The following is a 13,383-nucleotide window of genomic DNA, read 5'->3' on the forward strand; positions in this document are numbered from 1 at the left end:
CTCTGACACTTCACTACAGCTGTTTTTGTCTGAATATTTAACAGTTTTTTTTCTAACCTTCCGTGGGTTTTTTTCTCTCTAGGACTCCAGCTGTTGAGATCCCAAGCCTCGTCAGTTCTCTGAGCACTGAGGTCTGGAGAAATCGTAAATCAGCGCAGATATAACTGGAATAATCACAGAGAAGGACAACTGTATATACGACCAAATTGAAATGTATCATGCATTTTAAATTTGGCCTGGATTTTAATACCTGGAGCATTTGTAGAGAGGCAAAACAAACCAAGTGGAAATATCAGCTGCTTTATACAGTGCTGTTTATAGATGAAATGCCTGAAATTAAATGTTGCAGACGGTGAGTTTAAACTGAGAAATCTTATAGCTGACATAGATCAGTTCACACGGATTTCAGTCATCCCTCGTAAAAGCACTTTCATATCAACTGTGAAGAAATCGTTTTTATTCTTAATTCCGGTGCAAAAAAAACTGTATGTAGTCTACAATGTTTCTTAAATGCTTTTAATGTTTTTTAAAATAATTTTATCAGTGTGTATGTTGTAGGTAAATGTTGGATGTTGTGGGTGTGAGTATGTAACTGGATTCCATTTTATATCAAGTTTCTCCTTTTAGGGTGATAACTGTCATACTGTAGTCATTAAATTATGTTTTTATCACATCAACATGTATTTGTATTGATTAGTGTTTACATAAGGTACACAAAAAATATTACAGACTTAACACATAGTACTTAAAGTTACTTATAGTATAGCATTTTTTTTTTTTACTAACATGCAAATAAAAAAGTAAAATGTATGGGCACTGTAGCTAAGCGTAAAGACATTTCCTGTAGAAAAATAAATATACAAACACTTTTAAGTACCCTGAAGAACAACATAATAATCTCAATCTTTGTACCTTTATTAGTAAATATTAACCATTAAATTATTATTTTCCAAAATGAGAAAAAGCAGCATATTTGGTGGATGGTAGAAACAGCAGCACCGTAGATAGATATCTGAATGTGATAGTTGGAGTTGACAGAAGAGAGCACCGAGTCCCCACAAAACTAACTGGGAGGTGTTTCCAATCCAGCGCTTTCCCATCAAATCTATTAAGATGACCGCCATGACTGTCTCAACTCACACATATTGTACGGTACGTTATATATACACTCTCACACTGTACCCAGCTCTCATTGTATTTGTGTACACCTCACAATAATAGCACGTCTACAGTATATATCTGTCTATATGTTAAAACAAGTGATCCCATGTGTTGTCTTTAAACAGCTCAAACATTCTGGTTGGATTGTAATTGACCCATCAGGCACTTTGAGTTTTTCAGTTTTTCAAAAGTCTTGTTTGTTGTTGATGGAAGACAATGTTTGGAAATATTGACAGTTTTCTCTTTAAGAGTTCTTTTTTTATGTTCCCGTTGTCTTCCATTGACGTTCTTATCTTCGCAGAACGGTTTACAGACGCCAGAATAACATTGCTGCGCTTTTAACAAACAGCAACTCAGCTGCCGTTATTGAGCATGCCCAGTAGCTTCCTGGGGTCCATCCCCTGCTGCTGGGCCATCTTCTGCACGTCGAAGCCCATGTGCTTAAGGAACTGGATCACGCTCATCTCCTGCCCCGTCAGCTGGTCCCGAATAGTCGGGCAAGAGGGGTTACAGTGAGGCCACGGGCAGCTGTCAATCAAATGCAGAGGGCAGCCCCGGGGCTTTTGCTGATTGTGGTTGCTGCTGTTGATTTGGTGGTTGTCTTGGAGGCTGCGGTCCCAGCAGTGGAGGGCTCGGGGGAGGGACGTGCCTTTCACCTGAATGTCCATCCAGTAGCTGCGGGGACAGGAAGACACATAGTGAGGAATCGTACACTTTAAAATGTACAATCTGTGTACACACAACCGTCGTGACCATGGTTATGGGCACTGTCTTGAGGATTAATATGTGTTTCAGGATGTTTTCATCAGTGTGTTAAACAGCCTTGTTGTGTACTGAATTCTGCCAAAAGCAGACTTTCCTGTCTGTCGTTTTTTTTAATGCCTCCGCGCTGGCAATAGCTGAGGCCGGAGGCGGGAGGCATTATGTTTTCTGGTTGTCTGGCCGGCACATTCTTGTGGACGCAATATCTCAAGAACGCCTCAAGGAAATTTGTTCATATCTGACACAAACATTCACTTGGACATAATGATGAGAATAGTAGAATTTTGTATTGAAAGGTCACGGCCAACGTGACCTCCGTCTCAGCTTCATGAATACAATATCTGAAGACGGCTTTGAAGGAGTTTCCTCAAATTTGGCACAAATATCCACTTAGACTTAAGAATGAACTGATTAGAATATGATGGTCGAAGTCAAAGGTCAAGGTCACAAAACATACTTTTGGTCTTAACTCAAGAACTTTAGCTTCCCACCTTGAAGATGTGCTGATTGTATTGATCCTCTGTCCTGCTGGGGGAAGATGTGTGTGAAGCATCCGTGTTTTCACAGACATGAATGTAAACTGTAACTTTACTGGTGTGCGGAGCGGGGGTCGACTGATTATCGGCCTGGCTGATTATCAGGGCCAATAATCTGTATTGGAGTTTTATTTTAATGATCGCAGATAAAATTAATTGAAATTATCTGAAATGAAAAATGCATATTACACTCAACCAGCACCAGGGAAGGCAGTCTGCAATACATGCAAAGAAAGTGTCAGCATGGGAGAAACTTTTACTTTGTAAAACCTCAGGGAGCTATTCCTATTCATCCATTTTAAATTTTCACTGAACTTTACATAACAAAGTTGCAGGGAACTTGCTGTATATGATGTTAAAGGTTTCAGTTATATTCCAAATTCTGTACGTTGACATATATTTTCATTTTTATTGTAAATGCATATCGGGTTTAAATATCAGTTATCGGTCTCATTAAGTACTAATAATCGTATCGACCCTGAAAAACCACATCGGTCGACCCATCGCGTGGAGGCATACAACCGCTTGGCAGTAGATCTAGTTTATATTTTTTATGAGTAGTTGTAAAGTATAGGATTACAATAGCGCAAAGGTTGAAGTAACTGATAGCACACATTATTACTATAATTATTAATGTGGTAAAAAGGTTCATTTACTTACGTTCTAGTAATGAGTTCATGTGACAGACAGGCCGGAGCGAACATCGCCCTGCATTTTAAAACACGGAATCACACAGTCAACCAAACACTCTTTTTTTTACAGCATCTTGTATGTTTGTTTGTGTGTATGTGTGTGTATGTCAGACTTACGGTACATCATGCAGCGTGCTCCTCAGCTCCTGTCCCAGGTTCTGAATGTACCTCCACTGGCCCTCGTGGACAGGCTGTCCGGTCAGGTGGATGTTGTCGACCGTCAGCTGAGCCTCATCAAACAGCCACTGCACCACGAACACCGGCCCTGTATGAGACAGAGGACACACTGCACTGTAGGTCACACTCTGAGGGACACACCAGACTCCGTCTTTATCATCAGCGTCATGAAGGAGCTCCGGGTGTTTTGTGACTCACTTTTTAACGTTGGGAAGACTTTATATCCAAAGAAACAGTTCCACTCCTCTCCAACATGAGCCTGTCTGCAGCTCTCTGGCACCAAACCGCCCCAGTACCTGCACAACAGCGAAGTATCAAAATCTGTGTCCCTTAACCCCCCATTAATCTGTCACTGTGTCCTTTAAGACCATCATTCTGCTTTCCACCTGTCCTACCTGATGCCTCTTTTTATGGCCTCGGTGGGGGCACAGCTGATGGTGTCTAGGCAGTCTGTGAATTTGTACTGTTTGTTGTCCAGGAACCATCCAGAATCAGCCAGGCCTCTGACCTGCACTCCTCCGTGGCCCTGCGATGCCAGCTGCTCTGCAACCTGGTCCACATTCAGCAGGACACCTGTACCGCCAGCACTGGTGACAGGAGGAGTGGCGTCAGAGGGTGAATCTATCTTTGGTAAGCGCGCGCGCACACGCACACGCACGCACACACACACACACACACACACACACACACACACACACACACACACACACACACACACACACACACACACACACACACACACACACACACACTAAACTGACCTGCTTCCTGCCAAGAGCAGAACCTTGGCGTTTTCCAGTCCTTTAGTCAGCAGCTCATTCACCACCTCCTTAATGATAAGAGATCCCATGAACGCATAGTCACCTGAGAACACAGATATTTTTGTTTACTGACACAGAGCCAAGTGACACACTTCTCACTTCCACGACTAACGCTACATCAGTATTACAGAGAATTAAATGTGAAAGGTAGTTTACACTTTAAATGTTAAAGGTTTATTCATTTTTTAAAATGGGTATATTTAAGCAGGTGGCGAGTCATGTTTTTTAGGCAGTTATTACCTTTTTATGTGCTTACTTTACAATTATTTAAGTATTACATCACTAATCACACAGTTTAACAATGAATTTGTTTTTCTTGCACGCCTCCACGGTTAACAAAGTATCTAAGTAAGAAGTAAATGGAGGTAGAGTTTAATAATGGCAAAACTATTTCAAAACATCTGTTTACAAAATCTCCAGAGTTGGAAGGTAGCGTAGTGCCAAGCAGAAAAAAAAGTATATTCCAACCCTGCTCTCACTCAACTAGTGTAGTATAATCCAAGTCTTATTTAACCAGCTGTTTGCTCAGTACTTCCCAAACTAATGCATTTTCATTAAAACCTTACTGTTAGAAACACTTCCGCATACGACACAGCACCTGTGCGAGGGCATGTGTTTAAACGCTGCATGTGCAAGCAAATGCTCTTAAAGGCGCGTTAACTCGTGTGAGACTATTCATGCAGACATTATAGATAGTAAGGTTTTAGAGAAAAAGCATGTGTTTGGGACGTGCTGAGTTATACAGCTGGATGAATGAGACTTGGATTACACTGCACAAGCTGCGTGTGAGTTTTTAAACTGACTTTTAAACGCAGCCCAATTCATCAAGAAATCTCGCCCTTTTAAAACTCTTCGTTAATTGTGGATGCGTGTGAGAAAGTCATTTTGTGGCCGAAGTATTCCTTTGATGTGGAAAGCCCGCACATTTATCTAAAGTCTCAATGGCACCTGACTGATTACATCAAATCTTACTCAACTTCACACTCAGCTACTTTTTTCTTTTAAGCAGTGGCATATTGAATGTAATAATTGATCTTAATTTAATGGAAAAATTCAGGAGATTTAATGGATGCAATAAGATGTCATTGTTAGAGCTCAGAGACTGGGACACCTGCACTGCTTTTAAGTTATGTTATTCATAAACCTGTCAGGGCTGAACACAATATAATGAGGTTTTTCAATGAGTCAGACATGTTGGAAGTTACAGAGGCATTTCAAAACTGTGCAACTGAATTGAGAGAAAAAGCAGAAAACTGAACGAAACAATGAGCTCCCAGATCATAAGGTCTCTGTGTCTGTAGCCTCTGATCTGCTTCTCCTTTTCTCTGTCTTTAAATAGCAAAAACATCAATAACTCTTTCTTTAAACACCCTCAGCCAGAACTACAAGCTCACAATGCGAGTCAACTGATTTATTGTGTCTTACTGTGATCTGTCTTCGGTGAGGCTCCGCTCCACACATCACTGGAGCAGTACGGGATAAAGCTACAGGAAAGAGAGAGAGAGCAACACTGACAATTATTTGGAATCAAATTTAAAGTCAGAGCAGCTTTTATTTGAGCCAGTTTGCTGAAAGCTGACAGATAAGCCAGCTGTACAAATAAAAGTCAGCGTGGCTGTGGGACGGTGGACTGAACGCCATATACTTTATTTAATACACTGGCTATGGAAAAGTACATTATACAACCCCACTAAAATTCACACTCTCCCTTTAACTTCATTCAGTGCAAACAGGTGCTACCGCACAACTAAAAGTAAAGGCACTTGTTCAATAGCAGCCTTCAGATTGTTAAAAATATTATTGCATTCACGTGTAAGTATTTCACAACCGTCCACAGAGATCTCAGAGCTCACAAATTGGAAAAGAAACACCACAAAGCACCAGTAATGTAAAAAAAATAAAAATAATAATGTATTGACACAAACATCTACTTTAAAGACAGGGAGAGACGAGTTCTTACACCATGTTGGCGTTCCACCAGTGAGGGTTTTCCTCCGGCTGAGGAGACAGGATTCCTGTTCCTGTGACATAAAGAAGATAAGATCCAACATTTACTTCACTTTCTTAACAAGTATCCTCATCATAGAGTCAAAAAGCTTCAGTCCCATATACAAAGTCCTTGCTGCAGCAGCCGTGGGTTTGATTCCGGCCTCGGCCCTGTGCTGCGTGTCATCTCCTCTCTCCCCCTCTTTCACGCCTCTACTGTTCTGTCCATGAAAGGCTAAAAGCCGCCAAAAAATCATCTTCTCATCAAAAGAAAAGAAAGAGAGGTTAAAATCTTTTACGCTACTTGTCAAAATGCCAAAGCCTCGATGTATAGCTGTGTGTTTTGACGTATGCTGCGGTGTGTGTTTACTGTATGTGTGTGTGTGTGTGTGTTTTCCCTGCGGTCAATAGGTCATTAACTTTCCCTGCTTTGGTCAGCAATTACATGAAGGCATTGAAGAGCTCTGTGGCTGCTGCACTGGCCACCAGTGTACAGTGTACACACAGAGGGTGGTGGGGAGAGAGTCATAAACAAACAAGGAGTCCCCTGATGGCTGCGGGGAAAGAACCAGAGAGTTTGACTTTCAAAGATTAACGCAAACTCAGCCAAAGAGGAAACACAAACATGTCTATGAATCTACTTCATTCAGGGAACGCTTTTTTTCCAGCTGGGGGATGCAAAAGCTCCGTGCGGCTGTGCAGAGAGTTTGCAGAACTGCACTTAATGCTTTCATATATTTATATGTCTGTGCATCAGATACGGATTGCATTGATCGTGCAGCACTATGCATGAAATGTGCTTTATTACCTGTTCTGGTTTGTGGCCACTTGGTGGAGCTCATCAGTCTCCTCATCGTCTCATACCTGCTGTCACAGGTCTGTCTGTTGAAGCAGTACCATCCACCTGAACAACACACACACAGACACACACACACACTTGTTAACTGAGTTGTGTTTTGCTGTAATGAGCTCGACATCTGCATTAGGTTCATCCTCACCTTCTAAGAACAGCAGCCACCTCTTGCTGCCTTTAGACTCCTTGATGTAGTACCTGCACGAGAACGCCAAAACAAATCAGTGTGGATGTTTCAAGCATGCAGGCACACAGAGATGCATACATACACAACCCAAGCGCTACAGACGGTAGAGATGCTACCTTTGATCCTGACATGAAAGATTTGGCTCTGATCGCACCGCTGAGACTCTCAGCAGGAGTCTGTTTGGTGGCTTTAACAACCCAAAACAGTTATGTAAAAGATAAATATGAGTAGAGGAAACTCATTGAGCTGTTGGAAGCACACACACACACACACACACACACACACACACTCACGGAGGCCTGACAGCCTGGGTGGCATATGTAAAGGTCACTTATTCACACAGCTACAGTGTTTTATTTTTTTGGTGACTTAGTTCGGTTCAAATCTGACAAAAATGTCTGTCTTATGTATGGTAGGTCAAAAAATGATAAAGTCATCTGGATTTATTTTTAAAAGTCATGTTAGTTGTACTCTAAAAACTGTTCCCTGCACTGCCTCGCTTGTTAATGAAACAGGAGTCATGAATCTTCATGCACAATGCACACGTGATCCTCTCTGTCCATAACATCTAAAGTACTGAGAATTATTCCACATAGATGCAATAAATCTTTGCATCTTTTTAGATCTTTCAGATTGTACTAAATCCCTTCCTCTTAAAAGAAAAAGTACGGCAGTGAGTGCCAGTGACTGTGGGATAATTTGGCACAGTAGCCTACATGGGCCTCTTGGGAACATGATCCCCTAACTTTTTTGGGAGCAATATTACTAGAATGGGGATTTTGCAGTGATCTGTGGGGGCATGGCAGATGAGGCATGTGTGTTATTACTTCTGAAGATAAACGTGTTTATTTCGAGGTACTTCTCACTTGTTCAGTAGCTGCTGAGAGTAACAGCCTATAAATGGTGATTTAGTCATATATCGGTCAAAGCTGCGGTTTAACTGTGACACCTCGTGGGTTCACTAAATACCTGAGGCTTGCTAAAACTGTGAACTTAATCAGCGCTTAAAACACTGTTGTTCACTGTGGTGTTACGATAGTATAACTGTGTCTGTTATCTACAACTGTTTACTTGTTTTATTGTCCTTAAATGATTTTTTCTTCTTCTAAATGTACATATTCATTGTTTTTTAAGTGCAATTTTAATGTTTTCTTAACATAGTAAATATATTACTATGCCCAGAACTGCCTTATGTTTGAATGGTGCTTTATAAATAAACTTGCCTTGCCAAACAGTGATATTAGTAAATATGTTTTAACCAAGACTGCAAGTCCGTCTGATTGGTTAATATGCAAATCATTAGGACTCATTCAAGTTAACAAGGGTGTGGATTTGTTTTCAAAATTGAAGGAGGCACAGATAAAAAGCAGGGTTAGGGTTGGTTGTTCAGCATAAAGTTTTGAGAATTTTCATAATATTTTCCTGCATCTTTGGTGAAATTTTACGCACAAATTTGTGCATTTTCTACATCAGTTCATGGTATAAATATCCGAAATTTTGGCCAAATTTTAAGACAATTACTGCTTATTTCTGTGTTTTTATTGTATGAGACAAATGCACATGCTCTAAATATAGAGGGTACGTGTCCCATGCGCCCCTCTGAAATCTGCAAGTCCATTATTTTTCTATTTCTTACGCTGCAGAAAAGTTGGACAGCTGTTACAGCAAAAAAAAAAAAAAAAACTACCATTGGTTGTTATCAGTCTAGTTTGATATTGTAAATACGAGACTCAACAACTTCATCTGATTAAAGTAAAATCTGCAGGTATACAAAGCATTGCCTCGCTGTCGTGTGCGCGCATGGACTCTCTCTCCCTCTCGCGTATAGTGTTAAGCGGCAGCGCGCACTGCCTTCTCTCTGATCTGGTCCTTTGATCCATTTTGGTCACATCCGGAGTGATAGGGGACTGAAGGACGGAGACCTAACCCGCCACATAACACAAATTGGATGTTTGGTGAGGCATAGCGCGACGTAGTTTCTGCGCTTTAATTCCTTTAACCAAAAATCTGTAAAAGCTGGCAGGTCTTTTAAGTGACAGCCTATAAATTCTTGACAAATGCGCTTCATGCATGCACTCACTCACCCTGCTGCTGACCCATCATTACAAGTCACTGAAACATTCTTCAAAAAGTGCAACTTCATGTCCTGGTCCAGCTTCTGCGCAGAGCACGGGTACAGTGACTGCGCCAAGTTCTTTATCTGCACCATGAAGTTGTCCATGTTGCCCTCCACGGCTGTAAAGTCTAACGGGAAACTCTCTGTTCCTTCCACCCGCTCCCTCTGCACCGGAGGCTGCTGCTGCTGCTGCACCCGCCGACTTTGCGCCCGGCCGCCGTGGACTCTCCGCGCCTCCAACGGTGCGCTCATGTGGATGAAGAGCAATAGCAAGCAGGAGCGCACCGCGGACACACCGGCCCAACTTCTCACCACACCACGACTCTGCATGTCTAATTGTTACTAGAAAACGTCTCTCAGTTATAAGCGACTTCAATAAAACGCAGCATGTCCTAAGAGTGGTTAGAGAAGTTAGAAGTTCTTTGAAAACGCGCAGACACCTCTTGAAAGTTTTCGCTCTTTGGAGATGCGCAGAGTGAATGCAGGTCGTGGTTCTCCATGGTGTCTATAGAGATGGAGAGCTGGTGTAAAATTCACATCAAATGCACGTGCAGTCCTCGCATCATTTTAGTCCTAAAATCGCGAGGAGGCAGTAAAAGCGTCATTACGCGCGTGGAAGTCCCTGAAATCAGCCCAGTCTCACTGACGACTTGCTGACTCCTGTTTCAGGTCCTCGTGAGCTGCGGACGAAGAGGTATTTTATTTGAAGTCCCCCCTGCCCCCCTCCTTCCTGCTCCCTGCCCCGTGCTTCTCACTCCCGCGAGCCAATCGTTATTATCGTTGGCTGATGCTCCTCGCGGGGCGTCTGTCTCACACCAAGAGCGCGCGTATGCCTGGCACGCCCCCTCAGTCGGTTCACTCATACACGCGGTCTCTTTGATGTTGTGTCATCGTATGACCACGCGGCCTTTGAAGTGACTGTGATTGAATATGGTGTGAGAGGGAGAAACGCTGCTGGACAGGCTGCGGAGGGTCACATCGTGCCGCCAGGGCCCAGCACAAACATGTTTGCAGTGACACACATGTTCTCTGTTTTCTTTTATGTGAAATTCGTGCATTTTCGTGTTGTTTGTGGCTGGTGGAGATGATTTTATAGATATGAGTCACCTTTGGAGTGGTTAGGACATTTATAGAGCAGATAAGGTCAAGGGAGTGTATGTGTTGTATGTATAGATAGATGTTATTTCAATTTCATACATGGATGGATTACTGAGAGGGCCAACTGGGCACAAGCCCGGGGCCTAATGTGCAGCCCCTGCAGCCCTGGCTTTCACCTGCAAAATGTCACTCAAATTAACATCTACTGACCAGGAAGAGCCTTAAAAATGACTACAAAGTGATGCAAAGGAACTGCAGAGACACAAAATAACCACAAAAAGGGGCTAATCCACTTCAAGAATACACAATAACATAAATTGTAAAAAAAATAAATAAATAAATCCTGAAAGAGGCAAAACAAATCCCCCAAATTGACACAACATTTTTTAAAAAAAAAGCCCACACAAATCCTTCTAAGATACACAGAGCAACTACAAGGGGCAAAACAATCAAAAAGACTCAAAACAAATACAAATGGATACAAAACAACCAACAAGAGATACTTAATGTCTATAAAAAGACTCAAAATGTTTACAACAACAAAGTGGCAAAATCACCATAAAGTTTGTGTGTTTGTCTCCAGAGGTGGTGGGGCCTTTCACATGTGTATGTGGGCCCCATAGACTCATAATCCACTCATTTTCATTCACCAACTGTCACACACAAATAGGATTAACAGCTGTTAATAATAAATAATACCACTGTTTTGGATGAGCTGAATAAAAGCTTTTCTTTGAGCACGTTGAGGGTTCAGAGCAGCTCGTCAAAGTGCTGGCTGTGAATGAATCATGTGGATCTTTTGCTCCAAGAAAAAGTGAATCCTGGAGTTTGATCCTCACTTCAGTGGTTTTCTTTCTCCAGCTACCATTCACCACTTAGAAAGTAGTCTTTTCTCATACTAACAATGAAAATGAATCATTTTCACAAGTAATGCAAGTAAGGTTTTTTTCTGGTTTCTACTTAACATGGAGAGAAGCATCCACAGCTGTTTGTTGAAAGGATCCAGGTTCCACATTTCTTTGCCTCGTCTTCATCTTTTTTCCCAGTCTCCTTGAAATCCATCCTAAATCTAACATGTCATGCAGTGACTCCAGTCATTAAAGCTGTACGCTTGCTTACGTCTTGTGAAACAGTTAAAATCAGTATTTAAAACAAGACCCAGCTTCCATCCTTAAATCTGACGTTCAGCGACATACTGCCATCACATTTTTATTCTCTGACTTTGGTTTGGGTGTTTTAAAAGAGAGGAGATCCTGTTTTTAACAAGTGCATTTGTTTGCCATTCATTAATCAGACTCTTTTTAGGGTGAAAAAGTTGTATGAGGACACAGATGCCTTCATGTGTTTTTGCACTCCATACAGCCAGTTTTGAAGTTTCTTGCCTGCTGAGCGAGGAAGGAAACTGATTGTTTGTTTGTTTGTTCAGACGGTGGCAATTTCCCCCTAGAACTGAGAGCCGTATTCACCCCTCTCTCTCTCTCTGTTTCTCCCAGGTGGACTCTGACTCTGCATGTTGCTGAAGTGGTCGGTCAGTCAGTTGCATGCCGTCTGAAGCTCTGACCTCACACCTCTCCAGCTGTTGGCACCACATGTCCTGTTGTCTGTCCAGTCTGATTCCAGCTTTGATCTAGTTTGATTCTTGCTGAGAGAAAATGTCCTTGAGTCTCTACACGTCGGTGCAGGTTGTCAGTCGAACTACATATGGTATATACTGTGTATACTGTGTATATGAAGTGGTCCATATGGGGTGCAGATTTGATGTGTTGTTGCCAGTTTACAGACAGGATCTTCTGTTATGAGGGTCAGTGATGTTTTGGCCTTTTTAACCAGATTGATGGTCTACATGCTAGTTGGTTATATTTTGTTTGAATATTTTAAAGGTCAAAAAAGGTCAAAACAAGAATAATTTTTTTTTTATTGTTTAGTAGGCAAATTGTGAGCTTTATTGGAGATTTAATGAATTCATCTTTTTTTTAGAATCACAGCAGCTATTTGTCAAATGGACATGAAACCCTTTGTTTTTAATCTTAGACTCATTGATGATTTTTTTTTAATAATTCAAAATTATACTCAAGGGCAGTCAAATTTATGAGACTACGCTTGGCAAATTAAGAAAATAGAAAAGAAAAAATAAAAAGATTGAAACTGGTAAGGTTTATTGATATTTTTAATGAAATTCTAAAATTTAGATACACAAGAGAGGACTAATAAAAAAATGAAAATGAAAAAGACAGTACTTCCTGTACAATAGCCTAATTACCTATATGTTTTCATGTACCTATACATATTCCATGCAGTGTTATGCCACAGAAATATTTTATGATGTGTATAAGTTATTCCCTCTTTTAGTGTTTTGATAATTGTGGTGGAAAACACTGTACAACAATTTGCTTTAAAATCTCCCATGTTCAATAGGATCATGGTGGGATAAATGCTTAAGCCTGTGTATGGAGGCATGTACTTTTATTACAAAAGACATTTTAACTTGTTGCTGCAGGAATAGCAGCAAAGGTCTAAGCAATATCATTAACAATGGCTCAATCCAATTTAAATGTCCCATTAAGCTTTCACGCATACAAATGGAGTGCTGAAACTGGCATACCTACATATATATGAGCTATCATTAAGTTTATTATGTACACCTGTATTTTTTTTTCATGTAAGGCCTGTTGTATGATGCAGTACACCTGATCTGTCAATCGTATGTATTTGTGTGTGTAATATATATAAAGCTACACTAATACCAGACATGGGCTAGAACTTGTATCTATATGCTTTTAAAATAAATAGGCCTATAATTTACATTGCTTATGGGAACTGATGTCATTTTTGGAATATATTGCAGTCAGTTGTCATGGGTAGCCTTTTGGGTTTTTTTTCAGTAGTTTATGGCATGGTTTCTGTGAGTTGTTCAAAATATAGATGACATTGTTTCATATGCAAAAAGAAAAAAATATTCTTCTTCTTCTTCTTCTCCTTCTTCTTCTTATTATT

At 41.0% G+C, this 13,383-nt stretch overlaps 2 protein-coding genes across 2 annotated transcripts in view; one reads left to right on the plus strand and one right to left on the minus strand.

The window, feature by feature from the left end:
* Positions 1–677, plus strand: part of tmc6b (transmembrane channel-like 6b) — a 20,468-nt gene extending 19,791 nt beyond the window's left edge. The window contains exon 21 of the mRNA XM_042485052.1: positions 83–677. Within this exon, the coding sequence (XP_042340986.1) occupies positions 83–97 (15 nt within the window). The 3' untranslated portion in view covers positions 98–677. The remainder of the gene's footprint in view (positions 1–82) is intronic.
* Positions 381–9,948, minus strand: notum1b (notum, palmitoleoyl-protein carboxylesterase b). The gene is made up of 11 exons (XM_042485053.1): positions 9,260–9,948; positions 7,134–7,186; positions 6,944–7,039; positions 6,110–6,170; positions 5,575–5,633; positions 4,090–4,192; positions 3,724–3,915; positions 3,527–3,624; positions 3,269–3,416; positions 3,120–3,167; positions 381–1,836 (listed from the first exon to the last, which is right to left on the minus strand). The coding sequence occupies exons 1-11, from the start codon at positions 9,619–9,621 to the stop codon at positions 1,515–1,517; spliced, it is 1,542 nt and encodes a 513-aa protein (XP_042340987.1). The 5' UTR covers positions 9,622–9,948; the 3' UTR covers positions 381–1,514.
* Between the last annotated feature and the right edge of the window lie 3,435 nt (positions 9,949–13,383).

Source organism: Plectropomus leopardus, chromosome 4 (assembly GCF_008729295.1).
Source record: "Plectropomus leopardus isolate mb chromosome 4, YSFRI_Pleo_2.0, whole genome shotgun sequence".
NCBI classification, from domain to species: domain Eukaryota; kingdom Metazoa; phylum Chordata; class Actinopteri; order Perciformes; family Serranidae; genus Plectropomus; species Plectropomus leopardus.